Raw genomic sequence first — 12,733 nt, 5'->3', positions numbered from 1 at the left:
ACACTTCTGCACCTGCAGAAAGTCCTGGCTCTGTGTGTGGGCGGGAGAAAGGGAGGGAGGCAACTGATGAGCACAGGCCTGATGAACCTGCCTGGCCTGAGTCCTGCACAGGCAGAGCAGATTCACCAGCCCCTGCCTGTGGTCGCCCTTCTGATGGCAGAGTAGCTGCTGCATAACCATCTGCCACCATTGGAAAAACTCACAAGAAGTGAAAAAGCGATAAACAAATAGGATATTTCAAGAGCAGCAATACTGTGTGCTCCCTCCATGAGAAGCTCTGCTGACTCCACTTATTCAGGGTGTTCTCTGATCCAAGGTACCATCCGTCTGCGCAGGCACTGATGGGGTGTTGATGTTCATTGATTATGTTGCACAAGTTCTCCATTCCAGCTACTCTCTAGCTGGAGAGCTTTTAGCAAATACCAGTGCCCTCTTCCCACCCTAAGTCAATTCAATCAGGACTGGGGGGGGCCAGGCATAGGTGGGTTTTAAAAGCACCCAGGTGATTTGGATGCACAGTGAAGGTTACAAACCACTGTGTTAGAAATGTTTTTTTTCAAAGATCAAGGGAAAGCACGTTTTTTTGATCATTGACTTTCCCGACTTCTAAAACTTCCCTTCCTTTTTTTAGTGTAATACAGGATATTGGTAATAATAAACACTCTCTTATGCTTTCAGAGTCACAAATCACTTTTACATGCACTCTCTTATTAGATTCTCAAATCAGCCTGTGGAAAGTGCTCACGCCATTACAGAAAGATATATGCTGGGCTTGCTGTGACATTGTTTATAAGAGACAAAAAAATGGAAACAACCCAAAAGCTAGTGAGAGGATGGTTTAATATGTTACGAGGCATTCATGCAACAGAGAATTCCACAGCTGTTAGAAAGACAGGTAGATCGATACACATTGACTTAGAAAGATAGCCACAAACTATTTTTAAATTTAAAACCTCAAGTTCTGAAGCATAATTATACATTCCGTTTCTGTTGTGTTTTCTATTTTTAACAACTTTACTGAGATACCCTTGGCATATAAAAATTGTATGTATTTAAGGTGTACAACTTGATGTTTTGATATATGTGTACACTGTGAAAAGTTCACCACAATCAAACTAAATAACATATCCGTCACCTCTACATAGTTACTATTGTGTGTGTGTGTTAAGAAGATTTGATTTATGATCTATACTTTTTAGCAAGTTTCAAGTATACAATACAGCATTGTTAACTATCATCACTATGCTGTGCATTAGAGCTCCAGAACTCGTTCATCTCATATAACTGAGACTTTGTACACTTTGACCAACATCTCATTTTCCCCACCCCGGAACCCCTGACAACCACCATTCTATTCTCTGCTTCTATGAGTTTATTTTGGATTCTACATATAAGTGAGATCATACAGTATTTGCCTTTCTATGTCTGGCTTATTTCACTTAGCATAATGTCCTACTGGTTCATCTATGTTGTCACAAGTAGCAGGATTTCCTTTATTTTTCACGGCTGAATACTATTCCATTGTGTATGTATATACCACATGTTCATTATCCATTCATCCATCAATGGAAACTTAGGTCGTTTCCATGTCTTGGCTATTGAGAATAATGCCGCAGTGAACACGGGAGTGCAGATAGCTCTTTGAGATCCAGATTTCGTTTCCTTTGGACATATACCCAGAAAGGGATTGCTAGGTCATATAGTAGTTATATTTTTAACTCTCTGAGGAAGCTGTATGCTGTTTTCCATAATGGCTGTAGCAGTGTACATTCCCACCAACAGTGCGCAAGGGCTCCTTTCTCTTCACATCCTTGCCAACACTTCTCTCTTGTCTTTTTCATAACAGCCATTTAACAGTGCAAGGTGATATCTCATTGTGGTTTTGATTTGCGTTTCCCTGATGATTGGTGATGTTGAGCACCTTGTCATGTACCAGTTGGCCATTTCTGTATCTTCTTTTGAGAAATGTCTTCAAGTCCTTTGCCCATTTTTTAATAAGGTTATTTGGTTTTTTGCTATTGAGTTGTAGGAGTTCCTTATATATTTTGGATATTAACCCCTTATCACATATACGGTTTACAGATATTTTCTCCCATTCTATAGGTTACCTTTTTACTGTTTTGATTGTTTCCATTGCTGTGCAGAAGTATTTTAGTTTGATACAATCCCGCTTGTCTATTTTCACTTTCGTTGCCTATGCTTTTTGATGTCATGACCAAACAATTGTTGCCAAGACCAATGTCAAGAAACTGTTCCCTATGTTTTCTTCTAGTAGTTTTACAGTTTTGGGTCTTACACATAAATCTTTAATTCATTTTGAGTTGATTTTTTATATGGCGCGAGATCGGGGTCCAATTTCATTCTTCTGCATGGGATATCCAGTTTTCCCAACATCATTAATCGAAGAGGCTCTCCTTTCCCCAGTGTGTATTCTTGGCACCCTTGTCAAAGATCAGTTGACCATAAGTGTATGAATTTATTTCTTGGCCCTCTATTCTGTTCCATTGGTCTATATATATATGTTTTTATGCCAGTGCCCTACTGTTTTGATTACTATAGCTTTGAAATATATTTTGGACACAGGAAATGTGATGCCTCTAGTTTTGTTGTTCTTGCTCAAGAATGCTTTGATTATTTGGGATCTTTTGTGGCTCCATGTGAATTTTAGGATTGTTTTTTCTGCTTCTGCAAAGAATGCCATTGGAATTTTGATAGGGATTCCATTGAATCTGTAGACCACTTTTATTGCTTTTTCTCTCCCAATTCCCCCAGTACATAGTTGTATATTTTAGTTGTGGGTCCCTCTAGTTGTGGCACGTTGGATGCTGCCTCAACATGGCATGACGAGTGGTGCCATGTCCACGCCCAGAATCCAAACCGGAGAATCCCTGGGCTGCCGAATCGGAACACACGAACTTAACCACTCCACCACGGGGCCAGCCCCGTGTCGACCACTTTTAGTAGTATGGACATTTTAACAATATTAATTCCTTCAACGCAGGAACACAGGATGTCTTTCAGTTTATCTATGTCTTCTCTAATTTCCTTCATCAATGTTTTATAGTTTTCAGTGTACAAGTCTTTTACTTGTTTGGTTAAGCTTATTCTTAAGTATTTTATTCTTTTTGTTGTTAGTGTAAATGGGATTGTTTCCTTAATTTCCTTTTCAGATAGTTCAATGTTAGTGTATAGAAATGCCAGCAATTTTTACATACTGAATTGATAGCCTGTAACTTTCCTGAATTCATTTATTAGTGCTAATAGTTTTTTCTTGTGGTTGAGTCTTTAGTGTGTCTATGTATATGATCATCTCATCTCCAAACAGAGATAATCTTGCTTCCTCCTTTCTGATTTGGATGCCTTTTTTCTTTTTTCTTATCTGATTGCTCTGCCTAGGACTTCTAGAAATACATTGAATAGATTTAACAAAGGTAGGCATCCTCACCTTGTACTGGATCTTAAAAGAAAAGTTTTCAGTCTTTCCCCATTGATTATGATGTTAGCTGTGGGCTTTTCACGTATATCCTTTTTGTGTTGAGGTAAGCTTCTTCTATACCTGTTTTGTTGAGAGTTTATATCACAAATGGATGGCGGATTTTGTCAAATGCTCTTTCTGAATCTATTGAGATGGCCATGTGGTTTTTATTTTTCGTTCTGTTAATGTGGTATGATTTGCATATGTTGATCCATCCTCGCATCCAGGAATAAATCTTCCTTGATCATGGTGTATAATCCTTTTAATGTGCTGTTGAATTTGGTTTGCTAGTATTTTATTGAAAATTTTTGCATCTCTGTTCATTAGGGATATCGGCCTGTAGTTTTCTTTTCTTGAAGTGTCTTTGTCTGGCTTTGGTATCAGGATGATGCTGGCCTTATAACATGGGTTTGAAAGTATTCTCTCTACTTCTATTTCTGGAAGAGTTGAAGAAGGATCAGTCTGAATTCTTCTTTGAGTGATTGGTAGAATTCACCCACGAAGCCATCTGGCCCAGGGCTTTTCTTTGTTGGGAGATTTTTGATTACTGCTTCAATCTCCTCATTTGTATTCATCTGTTCAGGTTTCTGTTTCTTCTTGATTCAGTCTTGATAGGTTGTATGTTTCTAGGAATTTATCCATCCATTGTTTTTCAAACCCTATATGTCCATGTGTGAGTGACTTATAAGCACAAAACAATATCTGGAAGGATATATACTAAACTGTTAACAGTCATATTGCTGAGAATAGACAGAGGTGGGGGCGGCTATCACAGTTTTTTTATTTCTCCATCTTTTAGTTTGTTACAAAAATTGTACTTCTATATTGTTCTTAAAATCCTATTTTAGGGTCTGGCGCAGCAGTTAAGTGCACACATTCCACTTTGTGGCCCAGGGTTTGCAGGTTCAGATCCCGGGTGTGTACTTACGCACCGCTTGTCAAGAGATGATGTGGCAGGCATCCCACATAAAATAGAGGAAGATGGGCACGAATGTTAACTCTGGGCCAGCCTTCCTCAGCAAAAAAAGGAGGATTGGCAGCAGATGTTAGCTCAGGGCTGATCTTCCTCAAAAAAAACAAAAAAAAAGAAAACAAAACAAAGTCTACTTTAAAACCACAGCCTGAGATGAATTCCAAGGAGAGATAATCATACCCATTTTTCAGAGGAAGCAATCAAGAGTCAGTGAGATGGAGTAACTAGTCATGTGGCTAAAAATTGGTGGGGCATTAGTTTGAACATACTTGTATGCTATGTTTCACAATTAAAAAAAAAAAACGAGTTTTAAAAATTAGGTAACAGAGGGAGAACCTAGTTTGCTGGAGCCCAGGTCCAGGACTACTTTGCTATCTATGCTGTCTCTTGCACCGGGGCTCAACAAGCAGATTGAAGATCTTCATTCAACAGGGAGGAAGTTAAGTCCTGCACAATCAGATGACCTGGGCAGGCTGGTGCTTTGGGAGCCTAAGCCATCCGCTCTCTCTCCCTCAGGACCACTGCATCTTGCAGGCTGACCAGTCTCTTCTCAGAGTCACTGGGCTGACTCAGGACCTGACAATTCCCTGCTCGCCTGAGGCCACGAGGAAGATTTACTTGCTGCCAGTGGCAGCTGGTGGTGCAGCCCAGAGAGCACGTCCGCCCCTGCAGGGCAGTTCTGCTCCTAATAAGGGAAATTCACTTTACACGCACTTGAGGGGAAATATCCTGAGATGGAACCAAAGCCAGATGGGCACTAAGCCTATTAAAGGCATAATTGTTACCAGGAAACATTTGCAAATAGGTATGGGTATTTTTGTAGTGTGTGTGTGTGTGTGTGTGTGCATGCATTTTACACACACACGTACAAAATATACACACACACACATCTTCGTGAAATCCCTTCTATTACAAGATTGTCTTTCCAATTGTTCTATAATATACTTTACAGTTTACTCTTATGTAGGGTGGCTATGCTGTGCCTCACACCTCTTAATGCTAGATTGTTGTTCTTATTATTGTTTTTGCCTCCTGCCAGGTGCAGCTCATCCACTATAACCATGAGTTATACACAAATGTCACAGAAGCTGCAAAGAGCCCAAATGGATTGGTGGTAGTTTCTATATTTATAAAAGTAAGTGTCTTGCATTCCTTCATTCTTTCCTTCTTGCCATTTCCCACTCCAATCGGAATATCAGTTTACAGTCTCTGTTGGATCTTAGAAATAACAAAAAGGGTGATGTCCGTGCCCAAGAAAAGCTGCAGGGTGGTGACTTTTATATCCATGAGATTTATGAAAAATGAGATCCCTTTCAGAGAGATGCAAAAGTGATGAGTTCCATTTCAGAGCATCAGAGCCTGAGGATTCAGGCAGCTTCTGCTCTGGTGAGACAAAGGGTGCCGGCCCCAGGGGCAGGCCCAGGTCCTGCCTCATGCAGAAGGACCAGAAGGATGCAACAGAAGGGGAGGGGGTTCCTTACTGACACCACACTGGATTAAGCCCTGTCCATCAGTTGCCCCTTGGAAAACGAGATACAAAGGAGCTCTGAGAGGTCCCTCCCTCCAGGCACTGCAGTAAGCAGCTCGCTCCAGCTTTTCTGCCATTGCTCTGAGTATCGTCTCTCCCTCTCCCTCGGAAGCATCCCCAGGGAGAATTAAGCCAAGATCCCCCTGCTGAATCTATGACACTCTAGGGAGGCTCCACATCCTCCTAAGAGTCAACAACGACAAATTTCCAACCCAGTAAATTCTAACTTGTTAAAAAAAATAATTACCTTTAACGTTTTTGACAGATGTAGAGTGAAGAAAGAATGCAAATTTAAAGGAAAAAAGAAAATAAGAAATTGTCTTTCCAGTTAGGAGAAAAGAGTAATAGGTGACAGTTCCAAAGCTCGGCAGTCACTGTGCTAGCCCTTTGGGAAAGTCCCAGCCTGACCATTAGAGGAAGTGGCCGATCAGAACTTCATCTGATGAAAATAATCAAGAGAAATCCAGCATTTGCCATTAGGGAGTTTTAACAGTTCTCGTGTTGACATCACTCAAAAGAATGGGCACACAGGCACCTCAGACACCACTCCCTCTCTGAAAGCATCTCCCTTGGCAACAGGCCAGCCCTGCCCAGTCATCCCTCTCCAGACTCCACACCTTCTCCCAACTTCCTCTCCCTCCCCTGGGTCAGGTCAGGCCTCTTCGTGGTCCAGGCAGAGCTGTACACTGGGCAGGGGCATTTGTGATGTGTTGCTGCCCCTGGCCACCAACCCCAAACTCCTCTAGCTTGTCATTAGCAATATAGGAAGGGGCTATTGGCCGGGAAAGCATATTTTTAGGCTATCATGCCTTCTTAAAACCTAATGTGACATCCTGAAGGAAACTGGTCCTGGCACAGATCCCGCTGGTCCCCGCCCAACCCCTCTTGGCATCAGCAAAAACCTGGTATAATAAACAGTAGATTCCTGAATGCCAGGCACTGAGACATGTGCTTTATGTATATTTTATCATTTAACCCTAATGATAAACTTGTGGGCTGGGCATTAGTGTCCCTATCTTGCAGATGAGGAAAATGGTCCCGAGAATCTTTGACATCCCCCCTCAAGTTCATGTAATTCATAACAGCCCGTGCAGGAAAGCCCCCCAGGTCTTGCTTGACTTTAACACTAATGACGTTATTCGCACTTTATGCCTTCCTAACCGAGCTGGGACAACCCAAGTGAGATGAAGAGAGAAAAGGACATTTGAAAACATCTCCCCCCACCGTCCCCATGTTGCTCACAAGCACGGGGAAAATTCCTGTATCCCCTTCACCAGCCCCAGTTATGACATTGACAGCCAACTGGTGCGTTCAACCTGGGCCACACTCATTGTTGTGGAGCCTGCAGATCTATCACAATATCATGCCATGCGTGTCCAGGAGCTCACCTCCCCCATGGCTTTCCTGATGCCAAGCCATCCATGAGTAACTCCGACGGCCAACATGGGCTGCCCAGCAACTCCTGTCCTTAATGGGTGCGTCAACCTTGGCCCCTGACTTTGCCTCACTTTGCTTGAAGCTCCTGAGTCAGTGAATGTCATCCTGGAAGCACAGGCACATTACAGCTGACAGAGTGATTGATATGCTGGGAAGTCAGCCTCCTCAACAGCAAACTACTGGCGTGTTTCACAAGCTCTTGCAGAAACGCTCGCTCCACGGAGATTACGGCCGCAGGTCCCGGCTGCTTCCCTGTGGGTTGCTGGGAGGAACTTATGCCCTAGACCCTGAGGTGCGTGAAAGGATGGTGACTAGCTCCTGCATCTTCCCAGGCCAGTTTGGCCGCCAGGGATGCTACCGTTCTTTCCCTGAGCAAACCTGAGGCTTTCTGGCTAGCTCTCAAAATAAGCCAGCATTTCTATCTTTATCCAACATAATCGTCTCCCAGATGCTCCACAGTGAGTTATCCAAGCTGTGACTTGTCATTCACTCATCTCAAAACACCGAATGAATGTGGGACACAGGCCAGCCGTGTGCAAGGCACTGGTACCTAGAAATGAGATGAAGAAGGCCCTGGGCCTCGGAGGGCGCACAACCTCTGGTAGTCCTGCCCTCCTTCTCATCTTTCTGCCTCCCCCTCCTAGCTCCGTGCAGGGTAGGCAGGAACAGAGAACCAGAGGCACCACGTCTAGGTCAGCTGAGTCCTGGAGATGTCACCTTGGCCAACAGCTGAGCCCTAGAAGGGTTGGGGTTGTTGGCTGAAATAAGAGAACTATTTATCTGTGGGATTTATTTATCTCTGTTCCCTCCTAATCCCCCAGCCTTCCCGTGACCACAGGGAACTGAGATTTGGCTGTAATTGCTGCTCAATCACACACCATTAACTTCCCACTTAAGCTCACTTATACCAAGTACATATTTTATCCTCTCACCCACGCAGCCAACACACTAGAGCCCACAAATCATCTGTGTGCACTTTGGAATTTTTTCAATTATTTTTAATCAGCTCAAAAGGGTCCAGTCCCAATGTTAGTGTTGGCCAGACTCACCAGCTACCAGGAGCCCAAGGCACCCAAGTAAGGGACATGGCAGATTCCTTACCTCCCATGACAAAATATTATTGGCTCTCCTTTCATGGGGTGCATTGGCACAAACAGGCAGCTTTAGGCTACCTTTTAAATGGCTGAAGAGGATGTCAACGTAGAAGTTGGACGTGGCACTGAAGCTTCCAGGGGGCAGCAGGGTTTGATTGGGGACTTTTCTCCTTTTGGGGGATGGGCTTTTGCTTCCATGGAGCAGTGTCACTCACCCATCTCCCCCTGGTGTGTGTCTCACCACAACACACCCAGGAAAGCGTGTGGGGAAGGAGAGATGGATGGAGGGAAAATAAACAGTCTGCACTTTCTCCAAACTAAAAATTACCTGTTGCTTATCTAATAATAATAATCATCTGCTACAATTTTTCCAACCCTCAGAAGAAATCAGATTTAAAATGTTCATGTGTCACAACATCCGATTAGCAGCTGAGGCGTAAATTGCAGAGCAGAGCTGAGCGAGGTAGGAGAGAAATGACTAGGATGAACCATGGCGCCTCGGAAAAGGCTGACTAAAAAGGGAGTTGTTAAGAAAACAGTGTACACAGTTATGTTGGGGCACATCACAGTCTCCAAATGGTGGTCCCCTGGCTTAAGCCCCTTGAAGCTTGGCTTGTTCTCTTAAAGAAGGAATTTGGAGACCTCAGAGCATAGGCATAAAATGGGAACTGATCCCTGAACATCTAGTACAATGTTTCATCCATAATAGGCACTTGGTAAATATTTGTTGTATGTAAGGATGCATGGATGGATGGATGGATGATTGACTGAATGACATGGCTTATGATATATTTGATTCATGCAATAATGAGCAGTGATATAATAAGGTTTTATATTATTTGAGATTTTTTTTCATCTCCTGATACCTCTGTTCTGGGTATTCTTTCTCTCTCACTCTCGACTTAGATTACTATTCCCTACTAACATGTCACTCCCTACACCCCGCTTAAAACTCTTTGATGCTTCCCCCTCCCTACAGAATAAAGTTTAAATGCCCTAACTTGATATTCAAAGCCTGACATGAGCTAGCCCCTGCCTCCCCCTCTGGCCTCACCTCTGTCCTTCTCCCATACTCTCGGCTCCAACTACACTGAAATACTTGCCTGAGCACGGCAGTTCTCACTCTCCCATGTCCATCCATGCACAGATTCCTGTACGTAATGTTGTTCGTTACCATTCCTGCTTTTCTACACTCTATCACCAAAGCACTTGGTTAACTTCCACCATCCTTGAAGACCCAGCTCATGCCTTAGCTCCCCAGAGTCCCCAGGTGGGTGGTCTCCCTCTAATATCATCCCACCTGTGACTCTCTCAGAGCACTCCTCACACTAATTATAACCATTTGTTTACTTCCCTGTCCTCTTTCTCTAGACTGGGTTTCTGGAGAGTAGAGTCTGTCTATTTGATCTCTGAATGTCCAGCCGTGATAGTGTTTGGCATATGGGAGGTGCTCAGTAAATATGAATGAATAAGTGAATGCATGGAGCAATGTTTATCCTAGGGTAGTACTGCCCAGCCATCACTATTTTCTTTTTCCCCCTAGGTTTCTGATTCATCAAACCCATTTCTTAATCGAATGCTCAACAGAGATACTATCACGAGAATAACGTATAAAAGTAAGTTTGGTTCAATTTCCTATACAGCAACTATTCTATAAAGGTTAGTCCTGTCTGAAGGCAGAAAGCCAGGACCGAGGATCTCCGAGGGCCCCTTCCCGGTTCATAATCCTTTAATTCTGTAGAAAGTCACTCTGGAGAGTCAGGGTTGGCAAAGAAGCGGCTCATTTTCAAACAGAAGTCCCAACGGTGTCTTTGTCATCCACGCCTGTCTAAGGCAATAATGGTTATTATGATGATGGTCATCGTTATCCCATGGATTGGTAACGAGCTGGGGGACTCTACAAGCTGACAGACTCCACCGTGTCAGCTGGCCACATTTGGGGCTTTGCCAATTATGTGATTGAAAAAGCGTTCACGAGGTAGTTTGGCTCCAACCTCAGCACTTACAGAGGCCCTCAGCTGGACCAGACCTCCCTCTCCGGGTCGCTGCGTCTCCCTCTCAGGTAGAGGCAGGTGGCATCTTTTTTCATCCCCACGTGTGATCCACTGACCCAGAGGACTCTGTCCAGTTTCCTTGGGTTTCCAGAGGGTTTTCTCCATAGAATCTTTAAGCAGAAAAGAGAGAACGGTGCAAAGTTGAAGAGGGAAGAGGAAAAAGGGTGCCACTGTCATCCACAGCAATCTCAGGGGTTGCAGGATTTGGGAAAATTTACGTGAAATAGCACACACCAGGAGAGGAAAGAGGTCAGCACAGGCAAGGCAAATTTATGAACCAGGAGTGAGCAGGAAAGGGGCATTCCAGTCCTGACTTCGAGCAAGGAGCTTCCTCACTTTGACTCTGTTCCATCATCTGTAAAGTGAAGAAGTTACCCCCTAGGTTTCTAGGTCCTTCTAGGTCTAGGATTCTGAATCAAGCAATAGGTAAATAATGATTTTCACAAAAGTAAAAAACAGCACGCAAACATTCTAACACCCTGCATCCCCCTGGCGCATCGTCCGCCAAGAGAGAAACTTAGCTGTTACTGCAGTTCCTGCCTCCAAAGGTGATGCGGGAAAGACAGAGTGAATGCTCACGGGTCTCACCTCGGACTGCGGGAGGGAGAGTAAGGAGAACCTTCCCGCATTCATTTCTTCATGCATTCAACAAACATTTCCCACATGGCTGTCCCATGACAGACACCAGGCAAGGCTCCTGGAATATAAAGATGGACCAGACCCCAGCCCTCCCCACAAGGTGCTCACTGCCAAGTCACTCCTATATGAAGAAGGTTGGGTACTGGGCGGTGAGGGCGATAAATGAAACTGGGGAATCGCACTCCACCTGGAAGGACATCACCTAGAAGGACACCTTAAGTGGTCTCCACAGCCACCTGCCTTCCTCACCAGCACTCCCAGGAAGTCTTCTCTAAGCGCACATGGGTTGCTCAGCGAAGGGAGGCAGTTCTGTCTCGTGTGCAAATGGCACATTTTATGATTGCCCATAAAAGATTATTAGTCTTTTAACTTTTTTGATTAAAAAAAGCATGAAAATTAAATAAAATGTTTTCAAATAATCTTGAATTTGCAGTTTAGAGACCGTGAAAAACCGTGAAATCACACATTAAGCCCCAACACACAATCTAACAGATTGCCAACTGCAGAGTAAGTCATTAGTGGGGCTTCCCTCCCCACCCACACCCCCCCACCCCCAGCACTGGTCTGCTTAATATTAAGTGATGTGGTTGCTGCCGAAGATGAAGGCATCCACGTGGGTCTGTGCTCCAGGAAGGTGGCCTCCCTCGGGAACAGGTATCGATTCTGCTACAGAGAGGGGCTGGAGAGCCAGGGTGACAGATCTTGTTGGGACCAATGGTGGATGGCCCTTTTGTGGCTAAGGGGAATTTGAACTTCATCTACTTCAAATGAGGTGTCCCTGCTGACTGCCAGCCCCATCGGGTCTGTGGGAACTGAGAAGGAAACACTTTGGCAGTAGCTGAACAGGATAGCAATGTTAAAACCCAAGACCTTCATTCATTTGTTCACTGAGTCACTCTGCAAATATTTATTGAGTGGTTCTTGAGTGCCGGGAGATAGGGAGATCAAAAGAACACGTTTCCTGTCCATAAGGCCCTCACTCTCTCATTACAGTCATATCATAGTGTATTATAAAGATTTGCGTAACAAATGCAGTGTTAACAATATGAACAGAACTCTTTGGGATCACAGAAAATCTGCCTAGAATTACATACATAGCGAGGTTGCACAGAGTAAGTACTATTCAAATGAATAGATCAATAACTATTTGCTGGGGAAAGAAAGAGAAAGAGAGGGAGCAGAAGGAGGAGGAGAAAGAGAAGAAGGATGAATGGAAGAAAAAGAAGAAAGGAGAGGAGAAGAGAAAGAGAGGGAAAGAAGGAAGGAGGGAAGGGGAGAGAGAGAGGTGGAAGGAAGGAGGGAAGCCGTTTCAAGCCTAGAAAGGCAGCATGTACGAAGGCATGGAGAGCAGTAAAAGGACTATGAAGAGTTCAAAGGGAGGAACTCTGCCTTCCTCAGCTCTTCACCTCAGTGCCCCACAGAATACCCAGTAAACATTGGTGACAGCCTGAATTAATGGAGGAATGAATGGCCCCCTGTGGTAGCAGTGACAAGGGCAGAAGGAGTGGTGGGAAGGATGTTCTGGAGCCAGAT

The 12,733-nt window shown here is 44.1% G+C and overlaps 1 protein-coding gene across 3 annotated transcripts in view; it reads left to right on the top strand.

Annotated features, from left to right (window-relative positions):
- CA10 (carbonic anhydrase 10) overlaps positions 1 to 12,733 on the top strand; it is a 469,786-nt gene that overhangs the window by 441,574 nt on the left and 15,479 nt on the right. For all 3 annotated transcript variants that reach the window (XM_070226348.1, XM_070226347.1, XM_005597501.4), the window contains 2 exons: positions 5,488 to 5,583; positions 10,051 to 10,123. In XM_070226348.1, the coding sequence (XP_070082449.1) occupies positions 5,488 to 5,583; positions 10,051 to 10,123 (169 nt within the window). The remainder of the gene's footprint in view (positions 1 to 5,487; positions 5,584 to 10,050; positions 10,124 to 12,733) is intronic.

The sequence above is a fragment of the Equus caballus genome, chromosome 11, assembly GCF_041296265.1.
Source record: "Equus caballus isolate H_3958 breed thoroughbred chromosome 11, TB-T2T, whole genome shotgun sequence".
Lineage (NCBI taxonomy): Eukaryota > Metazoa > Chordata > Mammalia > Perissodactyla > Equidae > Equus > Equus caballus.
The sequence above is the reverse complement of the archived record's forward strand: the minus strand, read 5'-3'. Positions and strand labels throughout refer to the sequence as shown.